Source organism: Taudactylus pleione, unplaced genomic scaffold (assembly GCF_031769625.1).
Source record: "Taudactylus pleione unplaced genomic scaffold, aTauple2 ptg000334l, whole genome shotgun sequence".
Classification (NCBI taxonomy): domain Eukaryota; kingdom Metazoa; phylum Chordata; class Amphibia; order Anura; family Myobatrachidae; genus Taudactylus; species Taudactylus pleione.
In genome coordinates, this window is record NW_028284735.1 from 4,800,181 (window position 1) to 4,812,654 (window position 12,474).

The 12,474-nt window shown below is 47.4% G+C and overlaps 1 protein-coding gene across 2 annotated transcripts in view; it reads left to right on the forward strand.

Moving 5' to 3' along the window:
• The window catches only part of DRC12 (dynein regulatory complex subunit 12 homolog), a 136,058-nt gene that overhangs the window by 42,155 nt on the left and 81,429 nt on the right, over nt 1-12,474 (forward strand). For both annotated transcript variants that reach the window (XM_088443802.1, XM_088443803.1), the window contains exons 4-5: nt 5,319-5,438; nt 9,656-9,748. In XM_088443802.1, coding sequence (XP_088299928.1) covers nt 5,319-5,438; nt 9,656-9,748 — 213 coding nt within the window. The remainder of the gene's footprint in view (nt 1-5,318; nt 5,439-9,655; nt 9,749-12,474) is intronic.

Genomic DNA, 12,474 nt, shown 5'->3' on the forward strand with positions numbered 1-12,474 from the left:
GAGTTGTTCTTTTCTTTTCTTGTTTTCAGTACAAACCAGTTACTCCTAGGGAGCACCTCAGTCACTTATATCAAAACCGTAGAAATAATTTTTACATATATCCCATGTTTATTTCTGAAATTGTGTACATATTCCTTTTACCTGTGCTGCGTTCTTTTCTCCCATTCCCATTCCCGTCATATATTGGACATTCTGAGCAGCCATAGGGTTGCTAAGAAGTTCGATGGTGCATCTTTGTACGCAATCAGTGGATTAGAATGAATATTCTGTATTCCTGCATACAAAGATGCAGTCGCAACGGGATTAGCGACCACCTTTGAAACAGGCCCAATGTACTGTAACCCCATATAATATATTCATTTTGATTATTCCAGTTCACTTTAAACATGAAAGACAATGTTTGAGGCTACATCTGTTTTTTCTTCTTCCTCCACTAGAGGGCACAAGCATGACATAGTTAATGAAATGACCCACTAGGCCAGGCTCCTCTCCTATATACCCCGCCCACGGCCAGTGGCCATCAGTTGTAGTTTGGTGCCAGCTAGGAGTGGGCACCTTGTCAGGGGGGCTGCTTTTTAGTAGCCTACCATTAGATTACTTTTTTCGAGCAAGCGGTGCAGGGCGTCCTATAGGACGACATCACCGCTGCTCCACCAACCTAGTACTGGGGCTGCAGCACGGATGACTGGGTCCGTGACTTCGGCCGCCGACTCCACAGGCCTCAGCCGGATGGTGGGGAGAGCCGGACGGCTCACAGGTAGCAGGGAACCGCACACCGATCGCAGTCACTGCGGTGCAGGAGACAACCGCCGGTGCTGGTTGCGAGGGCACCAGTTGTCTCCGCGCCGCTCACTAGACTACCAGGGTTGTAACTGGAATGGGACACCACTTAATAGCGGTGCTAGCCAATACCCTGTGGTCCACACCAGACGGGGAAGCAGGGCTCCTCCTGTTAGTCCCTTCCCCAACCCTGGGTGTGCTTCCTCACTGCAGACAGCGCCTCCCAGGTTCAAATCTACCCTCTCTTGACCTATTCTGAGATGCTGAGCAGCCATTTTATGCATTGCCTGCCTCAGCAAAGCTCAGGGAGAGACATTTGGGCTTCTGTCTCCTCCATATATCACTCTCTGAGCCATATTATGTAATTAGCAGGTTCCTGCCTGTTATTCATAAGCTGGTTAGTTGAGTATTATTAACATTATTAGCCCACTTATTCTCAGCGTTGAGTGGTCTGGATGCAAGTGAGTATATTTTTACTGTTTACCTTGTGTGTCTCTGTGTTCCCTGCTACCAGGGAGGTGGTTGCTCCAGTGCTGCACACTTATAAAAAATGTATAAATGTGATTGAGCCTCATTTATATATTTTGGACTAAGGGGGTTTCTGCGACTTTCAGGATATCCAGAAATGTCCAGAAATAAGACTACCAAGGAGGTAGGCGGTACAGTAAGGCGCACATGTAAGACGTTTGTTACTGTAATTTATCCTCAGGATCCAGAGCACGATGGCCTTTGTGTCAGCTGCTTTACAGCTCTGCAACAGGTGACTTCACCCATTGAATCCAGTCAGGAATGGGCTTAGGCGTCCAAGTTAACACTGGTAATGTCACAGTTTGTATGGCAGTTCCAGTGCCCCTTGTCACTGTCGTTGTGCCTTAGCTTCCTATGCCGGCGCCACTCTGGATGCAGATTTTTGCACAATCAGTTCAGGGGTTAGCACAGGTCTCCACGTCGTTTCAGCAGATGCTTGATAAGGATTGGGCTCCCAGACGTAGGCCTGCTGCATGCAAAAGCTCTACTCCTTTATCTGTCCCCAATAGACTTAGAGGCTCTCCTAGTGGAGGACTCAAAGCAATCTCCCAGATCCAAAATTCTGGTTCTTATCCACCGGCCTTCCTACACAGCCAGAAGAGGCAGCTCTCGAGGAGTCTATTCGCTCACTCATGGCTTCAGGGGTCGTTGTTCCTGTTCCCCCGTTCCAGAGTGGGTTAGGCTTTTACGCAAATCTGTTTCTGGTTCAGAAGCCGGGTGGCTCCTTTAATTCCTTCCTCAATTTGTAACCTGAACAAGTACCTCCAGATTCCCAAATTCCGCATGGCGTCCCTTTGGTCCATCATTCTAGCCGTGGAACCGGGGGGACTTTATGGCATCGTTGGATATCCAGGATGCATATTTGCATATCCCTATACGAGCCAATTATCAACACTTTCTCAGGTTTGCAGTACAAACTAACCATTGTCAGTTTCAGGCTTTACCCTTTGGACTGTCCACGGCCCCTTGTGTGTTCACAAAGGTTATGGCGGTAATGGCAGCACATTTTCGCCACAGGGCCGTCAGACTTTTACCGTACCTGGATGACTTGCTTCTTTTGGCCTAGTCTCCGAAAGTTCTCACAGACCACATCCATCTGACAGTGGAGCTCCTACTGTCCCACGGATGGATAATCAATTGGAGGAAATCCATGCTATCTCCGTCCCAGGATATGCTCCACCTGGGAGCCTTATTGTATTCCAGAGCTCAGAGAGTCTTCCTCCTTCCTCACGAGATCTTGACCTTACAAGCTAAAATACGAACCATTCTTGGTCAGCGTCAGTTGTCCATAAACTCATGCATGTAGATTCTGGGATCCGTGGTCTCAATGTTCGACATGGAGGAGTACAGTCATTCCACTCCCGGTCTCTCCAAAGGGTCATTCTAGAGCAATGGATCAAGTCTTGCCCAAACTTCAAGGCTCAGACTCGCATTCTTCCTCAGGAGGTGCATCTATCCATATGGTGGTGGATTCAATGCTCCCATCTTGACAAGGGCCACATCTTTTGGAGCCAGGACTGCGTGCTTCTTACCACCAATGCAAGACTTCGGGGGTGAGGAGCGGTAACTTGTCATCTACCCTTTCAGGGCCATTGGACACGTCAGGAGAACCAGCTTTCCATCAACATCCTGGATCTTTGTGCTGTATACAGGGCTCTATGTCAGACACAGCACCTCCTGCAGGGATGTCCGGTGAAAGTATAGTCGGACAATGCCACAGCGGTGGCATACATCAACCACCAGTGCGGCACTCTCAGGCAGGGAGCCGAGCAGGAAGTCGGCCGCATTCTGCACTGGGCGGAACATCATCTTTCAGCACTGTCCATGGTCTTCATTCTGGGAGTTCAAAATTAGGAAGCGAACGTCCTAAATTATCAGGACATTCATACAGGCGAGTGGACGCTGCATCCAGACGTCTTCAAGCTACTGGTCCACCATTGGGACCTAACGGACATCGACATGATCGTACTGTTCCCGCACCAGGGATCCGGAAGCTCTCCTGGTGGATGCCCTCACAGTTCCTTGGACCTTCCCTCTGATTTATGTCTTCCCTCCAATTTCAATGATCCCTCTGTTTCTCCGCAAGTTTAAGCTTGAGGGAGGAACTTTTATCCTGGTGGCACCGGATTGGACTCGACGTGTGTGGTATGCAGATCTTCTTGGCCTCTCTGTTGATGCCCCACTGCGTCTTCCTCTGCAGCCGGATCTTCTGTCCCAGGGCCCATGTCTTCATTCAGATCTGGCCTGTCTCACTTTGACGGGTGGCTCTTGAATCATCCATCCTAAGAGCAAAAGGATTTTCCAGAAGGGTAGTTCGGACCATGCTGCAGGCTCGGAAGCCTTCTTCGGCACGTGTTTATCACCGGGTTTTGTTACCTATTTTTCTTGGTGTTCCGCTAGGGGTCTTAACCCTAGGTCTTTTCGACATTCCCCTATCCTTTTCTTTCTGTAGACAGGCATGGATTTGGGCCTTTGGCTCTCATCCTTGAAGGTCCAGATTTCGGCCTTATCTGTTCTCTTCCAGAGACAGAAAACTCTGCTCCCGGAAGTGAGAACTTTTTTTCAGGGAGTCCTCCATATTCAGCCACCGTTCATGTCTCCCGTGGCTATCTGGGGCTTGACTTTAGTTTTCCATGCTCTCCAGTCAGCTCCATTTGATAGATATTGGATTTGCGCTGGCTCACATGGAAAACTGTTTTTCTGCTAGCCATCGCGACGGCCCAGACGGTGTCGGATTTGAGCACCCTATCATGGCGCTCTCCGTTCCTTGTCTTCTATTCAGACAGGGCTGTGCTGTGGACTCGCCTAGGCTACCTTCCCAAGGTGGTATCCCGCTTCCACATTAATTATGAGATTGTGGTACCTGCGTTCCAGACTGCGGATTCTTCTCAGTCAGAAGCTTTCTTGGATGTGGTGAGGGCTCTCCGGCTTTATGTCAAAAGGACCAGGAAAATTTGCAAGTTGGATTCTTTGTTTGTCTTATATGATGTTCATAAGAGGGGCTGGCCGGCTACTAAGCAGACTTTGGCCCATTGACTCCACTCTACCATTCGCCAGGTTTATTCTTTGGTGAACTTTCCTACCCCTACCGTGGTGATGGCCCACCCGGTCAGTGGGAACTTCTTGGGCAGCACGCTGTAGGGCTTTTGCTGAACAGCTCTGTAAGGCTGCCACGTTATCTTCTGCTCATACCTTTAACAGGTTTTATAATTTCGATACTTTTGTGTCCGTGGACGCCCCCTTCGGGTGTTTTGTGCTCACTGCAGCTTAGGAGCATCCCTGCCCATAGGGGACAGCTTTGGGATATCCAAGTGTCATCCCTGTGTCCCCTAGTGGAGAAAGAAGAAAAGAAGACTTATGTTCTTACCTGTTATGTCTGTTTCTTCTACTCCATAAGGGGCACAGGTCGTCCACCTTGATGCACCTGTCTGCCAGGGGGTGTTTCCTTTGTGACCCTTCCAGCTGTACTTTCCATGGTGTGTATGGTTCTATATGTATGCCGGCCTTCCTTCTCCTCTGCCTCGCTCCTGCCGTGGACTTGCAAACTAAACTGATGGTAGAGAGGAGCGGAGCTTGGTCTTGTGGTTAATTTCATTAACTATTTGGCGCCCAGACTCTCCTCTCCAGGCTATACTCCAGTGTCATCCCTGTGCCCCCTATGTAGTCGAAGTAAAAGACTTAACAGAGAACTTACACTTTAGTTGGGTTTTTTTGCCCCTCTCTCTAAATGGTGTAAATGTGCCCAAGGGGATACAGTCAATATCCCAACACATGGGGAGAGGTATGGTTTAGGCACTGGGGAGGGAGGGTTAGGAGTAGGAAGTTGGCGTGGGTTAGGATACCGAATGACAGGTGTTGGTATCCTAACCCTGTTGGGATGCCAGCATCGGGATTCTGACTGCCGGGATCCTGAGCACCAGCATCCCGCACCCAACCCATACCCAAGAAACTTCAAGCACTTTTGCGAAAATTACCCTCTACAATTTCCATCTATATATCCAAATATCTAGCTTTACAAAGGCAAGTGACACGCCAGGCACAGGAGCGCAAAGATAAACTGCGTGGGAAACTGCTGGAGTTACAAGAAGATCTACAGGAGGAGAGAGATGAAAAACAGGCAATATACAGTGGTAAGGACTGATCTGTTTTATATGGAAGACTTGCAGATATTGCCTGCATGGGCGTAACTACCATAGGTGCAAGGGGTGCAGCTGCTATGGAGCCCAGAGCTGAGGGGGCCCATTTTCCTTGTCAAAGTTACATGTGTTATATACATTTTTCACCATTGGGTGGTACAAAAGGGCCCTAACAAACTTTTGCTATGAGGCCTTCAAATACCTAGTTACGTCCCTGATTTTGCCTGTATTATGAAAAAGCATATCGATATTTCCCTATTTCTTATTTTGTGATCAGACGATCAGTTGTGACATAAAATGAGTTATTCGAAAGCAAGATTGCTTTTGAATCTTTAACACCCTGAGCACTGTAACTCAGTGGCGTAACTAGGGTCTTTGGAGCCCAGGGCAAGTTGAAGAATGGCGCACCCCCCTCCCCCCCACAGACACACACAAACACATAGAAAAATATATGTGCGCGCCTTCGGCGTGCCAAAATAATGGGTGTGGTCACATACCAAAGGGGTGTGGTCATTGAAAATGGGGCATGTCATGTTGGCACACCCCATTTTCAATTACCATTTCTCGTCACTCTGAGAACATTCCTTTCCATTGTATATGCACCTTACCTATACGGTAGTTTCTCACAATATGGAACCTCTGAAGAAATGTATCCTCCCTGGGAAGATGGCATCTCACTATTCATGTAGGTCCCATCATCCAGAAGATGCCTGTTTGTGTAGGAATATTAAGAAGGTCATCATCATACAACAGTGGTTCAACCAGACTCATTCCCCCTGTGTAACTTCCTTACCCCGCGTCTCTCAGCCACACAATCTCCCCCTCCAACGTCTCTCAGCCACACCATCACCTCTCCTCCTGCAACGTCTTTCAGCCTCACCACCACCTCCCCCCTGCGTTGTCCCTCAGCCACACCATCGCCTCCCCCCCTGCATTGCCTCTCAGCACACCATTGCCTCCTCCCCTGCATCGTCTCTCAGCCACACCATTGCCTCCCCCGTGGTCTCTCAGCCACACCATCACCTCCTCCCCTGCATCGTCTCTTAGCCACACCATTGCCTCCCCCCCTGCGTTGTCTCTCAGCCACACCATCGCCTCCTCCCCTGTATTGTCTCTCAGCACACCACCACAGATACAGCACACTGACAAAGATACACACACACACTGACACAGGTAGACACTGACACAGATACTCACTGACACAGATCAGATGTACACACACTGACACAGATACACACACACATTGACACAGATACATACACACTGACACAGATCAGATGCACATACACTGACGCAGATACACACACTGACACAGATACACACACACATTGACACAGATACACATTGACACAGATACACACTGACACAGATCAAGTGCACACACACTGACACAGATACACACACACTGACACAGATACACACACACACTGACACAGATACATACACACTTACACAGATCAGATGCACACACACTGACACAGATACACACACACACTGACACAGATACACACACTGACACAGATCAGATGCACACACACTGACACAGATACACACACACACTGACACAAACACTGACAGATACACACAGCTCATTTACTCAAAGGCACACCCATTCACCCCTCCCCCCACGACAGTCCGCCCCCCTCCCACGTAAAAAAACTAATACTTACCTTCAGGGCTGCCATCAGAAATGATGGGGCCCGGGACTGACAAAATAGGCAGGGCCCCTCCTCTTAGGTGGGGGGGCAGTTTGTCAGAGGTGGGCATCGCTGAGGATAATGTGGGTGAACAGCATGATGGTGATGGTGTGAGCCGTGGGAGGGTGAAGGTGTGAGAGCAGGGTGAGGGTGTGAGAGCAGATTGAGGGTGAGAGCAACGTGAGGGTGTAAGCCGTGGGAGGGTAAAGGTGTGAGAGCAGGGTGAGGGTGTGAGGGTGTGAGTGTGAGAGCAGGGTGTGAGTGTGAGAGCAGGGTAATGGTGTGGGTGTGAGAGCAGGGTGAGGGTGAATGTGTGAGAGCAGGGTGTGGGTGAATGTGTGAGAGCAGGGTGAGGGTGTGAGAGCAGGGTGAGGGTGAGAGTGTGAGAGCAGGGTGAGGGTGTAAGTGTGAGAGCAGGGTGAGGGTGTGAGAGCAGGGTGAGGGTGTGAGTGTGAGAGAACTGTAAGGGTGTGAGTGTGAGAGCAGGGTGAGGGTGTGAGAGCAGGGTAAGGGTGAGGGTGTGAGAGCAGGGTGAGGGTGTGAGTGTGAGAGCAGGGTGAGGGTGTGAGAGTAGGGTGAGGGTGTGAGTGTGAGAGCAGGGTGAGGGTGTGAGTGTGAGAGCAGGGTGAGGGTTTGAGTGTGAGAGCAGGGTGAGGGTGTGAGAGCAGGGTGAGGGTGAGAGTGTGAGAGCAGGGTGAGGGTGTGAGAGCAGGGGGAGGGTGTGAGTGAGAGAGCAGGGTGAGGGTGTGAGAGCAGTGTGAGGGTGAGGATGTGAGAGCTGGAGTCTATGTACCTGATCAGTCTCCAGCCTCTCCTGCTCCTGCCGTCCTTCCTCTGCACCACACGCGGCGGCTGTAAATAGTATCTCCGCCCGCAGCTGCTGCTCCCTCTGTCCCCGGCTGCTGTTTTCCTTGCACAGCCTCTCCCTGCTGCTCCTGCTCGGCGCTCACATTTACCTGGACGGAGAGAGGGACCCGCGGGGCAGGCAACGCATTTTGAATATAGCACTTGCTGCAAGCCAATCAGAGCTTGCAGACCGGCAGACCAATCAGAAGCGGCTCAACTGCGGCCGCTCCTGATTGGCTGCCGGTCCACAAGCTCAGATCAGCTTGCGGCCGGCTCCAGATTGAAAATACCGCCGGCACTTGTCCACTCCGCTGCTACCCGGGCCCCCTTTCTGTCCGGGCCCGGGACTATAGTTCCGGCAGTCCCCCCCTGATGGCGGCCCTGCTTACCTTGCTGCTCCGGAGCTGAGAGAGTGCCGGGGAAGGAAGACACTCTGTCACCCTGCAGCTCTCAGAATGGGAATGACTGCCTGGGAGTGGCTTGCACGCTTCTGCTGTAGCTCCCCCTACAGTCAGCACCAGCAGGCAGAGTTACCTGCTCATTACATGACAAGTCCTCTTCATCGCAATGGTGGGAGGGGGGGTGCGGTTATGATGCCCTGGCCGGTGGGGCCCCCCTCTGCTCGACCACCCCTAGTTACGCCACTGCTATAACTTCACAGCAAGTCATACACAAAATGTCACTGGGGCACCTGTGGGATACACAGATACCTTGATGCATTAAGAGTTAACTTACATTTGCCTGAGGTAGCAGGACAGGTAGACATAAACAGGCTTCCCATGCAAAGACTTGTGGAAACTTATTTAACAATACTCTAAAAATCTATTTAAGGAAACTCACAATATTTAATAGAAATAGAGCTTTTCACCCTTCAATGAATATACACCTACAGATGTTGCTTGCACAATCTCCCTGAAATGATTCTTGAAAATTAGACAAGTGTGATCTCTTATATTGTGCCAGTAAGAGCAAATGTATGACATAGAATTTGTTGCCGGGGCAGATGAGTATTTCTCTCTTCCCTGGGAACACCAGCTGCTAGAGGTAAGTCTGAACTTACCACTTCACTGCCCAGTCTGTGGATTAATTTGCCCCCATTTTAATGATTCTCACATACACAGTGGACTGGAAGCTCAGGCGGCTTTATGGTCCTCTTTCATTAAAATAAATATATTAATAATTGTTTCAAAAATAGGAAAAAAAATCAATCTATATGTGTTTTTTTAATTTACTGTATTCGAATGCTGCTCCTACTATCAGATAGTGGTAAGAGGAGTTTGGCAGCAAAATCACCTGTTTTGGAGAAAGAGCTTATTTCCCATTGATACATAGACCCATAGGGGAGCATAAATTGGTAGATAATGTGAATATGTGTGTGTGAGTGCACTCAGCATGACTTCTGTTGTCAGGGGCGTAACTAGGTATTTGAAGGCTCCATAGCAAAAGTTTGTAAGGGCCCATATGTACCACCCAATAGTGAAAAATGTATATAACACATGTAACTTTGACAAGGAAGATGGGCCACCTTCAGATCTGGGCCCCATAGCAGCTGTAACCCTTGCACCTATGGTAGTTATGCCCCCATGTCTGTTGCGAATATGATGGTTACAATTACTGTTAGGTACAGATGTTAGATAGTGTGTAAATTTGGACAATGTTTTGCCACAGAAATGACACGCCAACATCAGGATTTGGAACATCAGAGCTCAGCACATGTACAGGCTTTAGAGGAAGAGATCACAGAATTAAAGTTACAATTGTGTAAGTATAGAAGGAAATCAACTTGTTTACTATGTACACATCGGCTGGCAGCTATGAGTAAATGTATAACCGTAAAGTGTGAACCTTTGAAAGCATATACCTATCCTTTTTGCATTATATAATGCAAGGTACTTGGCCTGACCCACAGATAGAGTTTCCCATATTGCGTATTGTTTTCCTCAGTTTTACAAATTTTTCCTTAATTTTGAGTCTTACTTTTCTTATAGTGTAGTAGGCACATAGGATTACTATTTTTTTAGCAAAGGAGTTAGTATAAAGTTACAGATTAGGCATAACACTGCATGGTGCAGATTATTCGTGTCAGTCCTCTCTTTTGCCTTTTTAGCCTAGATTGTGTATTTTTTCCTTCATTATGCTACTTTGTCCACAATATTGTGACTCAGTTCGCTTATAGTATACTAGGTACTTAGGATTAGTGTTTTGGCATGGCTAAGTTTTAGAGTCTGTGGCACGCTAAGCTATTGGGCGCGATTTAAGGATAGGTTTATGTTTAAACATCTATATATGGAGAGACTTCTCACCCCAACCCATATATCATTTGGGACTGGAGTTCAGCAACAGGTGACTCTGGGTTTACCTGTGTGTTGTCACTGGTAATGATATGGTCAGCGCTGCGGACACATTACACATTAATAATAGAGTTTTCTTTTAGGGTGTTGTGTATACATTTGGTGAAATACGTTGATTGTAACCTGTTCGTTCACAAGAAAGTTGTATGATTTGTATCTTGTTTGCATTCATGGAATTACATGTCCATAAAAGTAGTATGCAGACAGCCTTTTTACTCTATAGCATGGGCAGTGATTTGAAAGTTTCCATTCATTGCTTAGAATTCCATTCATGCTTAGATAATTATTTCTGATACAGTTGATCTTTAGTGATTAATACATTAGTACAGAATATCTTGTTATTATTAATACATTTTATTTCTAAAGCACTCCCATACTGTATTACACAGTGCTGTACGTTGTGGGGATTCAGCAAACTAATGACATTTAATTACAGGAAACAGAAGGTAAATTTGGCGCTGCAATATTGTAGTTCTTCCATCCTAAGAGGTGCTGGGAACATCTGATACAATAACAATTGTAGCTGCTGGTTAGGTAAAGAGAGTGCGGCTATTGTAAGACAGCAGCATTCTTGGCCACCAATAGTAAAGTAGTCATTGGTGACTGGCATTTCTGTGCAGCTACGAAATCTCGACACTGGTCAGAGTCCCGGCGCTGGCAGCCCAACCGCCAGAATCCCAAATGTAAGTATTGGGGTTGGGAGGAGGGGTAGCGTTTGGGGTTAGGCACTAGGGAGAGGGTTAGGCACTAGGGAGAGGGCTAGGCACTAAGTTGGGAGGGATAGGATTTAGGGTGCGGGGAGGGGGAGTTTAGGTTTAGGCACTGGGGGAGAGGTTAGGGTCAGGCACTGGGGAGGGAGGATTAGAATACTGACCGACAAGGGTCGGTATACTAACCCTGTCGGGATGCCGGCGTCGGGATTCTGATGCGTCCCCTTTGCTCCCCCACAGCCATCCGTCTTTACAGACACCTTCTCTGATCCACACATGTCCAACCACCTTGCCGTTCATCCATTGTAGAAATTCACCTGTTAATTTTTCTTTATTATTATTATGTTCTGTAAGATTTATTTGTTGAAATAAGAGAAGGATAAAAGATGAAGACTTCAGTAAGGTGGAAAAAATTTGAGTATGTTAAAAGTTGTTTGGCTTCATTTTAATCTTATGACAGTTTGCCTAAGAATCACATTGGAAACTAAATTGAATTACTAGAGAGGAGTGGAGGCTTTTAATAGAATTCTGGCTTTTCAAGTTATATCCAGAAAGGGAAGGCAGAAATAAGGCTTGTAAAACAATCTCACCTGGACAGTTTCCCATGGTTATTAAACTCTGATGCAAAAAAATTAGTCTACTGCAAATATTCTGCCATGCTTATTACATCAGCAATGATGGGGGGGGGGGGGGGGGGGGGCTCCTACATACACATTGCTTCTTAGAAACTTGTAAAAAATATAGCACATGACTGTTATGGTATAGCTGTTCTGTAAAGATGAAACCTGGCAGTTTGCATGCATGAGAAGCATCAATACCGCAGGAATTATGTACAAGTAGGGATATACTGTATATTTTGAACAGGTTTAGTTCCCAGGGACTATACCAGGCCCAAGAGGACTGACAGATGATAAAGGCTATAGTAGAAAACATGTTCCTCGGCAGACAGAATATTTCTCTGTGAGGACATTGAGATGACAGAGGATTATTTAAAAAAGCTGAAACAAAACCGCTGATAAATACAAATTTTAGAGAGCTGCTGTTTCAAGGGTTTGTCACCATCTTTTGTGCCTAAAGCAAATGGCAAGTTGTGTGGGAGCTACTGATTAGGGAAATGAAAAAATAATTGACAGTATATTTGCTGAGTTCTGTTGGGATTGGTGCAGGTGGCTGTTCCATGATAATATTAGAGCATTCTTGCCAACTTCAGTAAGTCCCTCTTCAGGTGGGCAGGATGGGGATGGTTCACTGCAAATCACATCATCATGGCCTGCGACACGTGACATTTTACCAGCTTTGTGGCGTTAGGAGCATGGTCGCAATTACACAATTCATAGAGAATCTATTATGTCTAGTGTTTCAGAATATTTTTTGTTGCATCAGTAGAGCACACTTAGGGGTAAATTTACTAAGATTCGAGATGGCC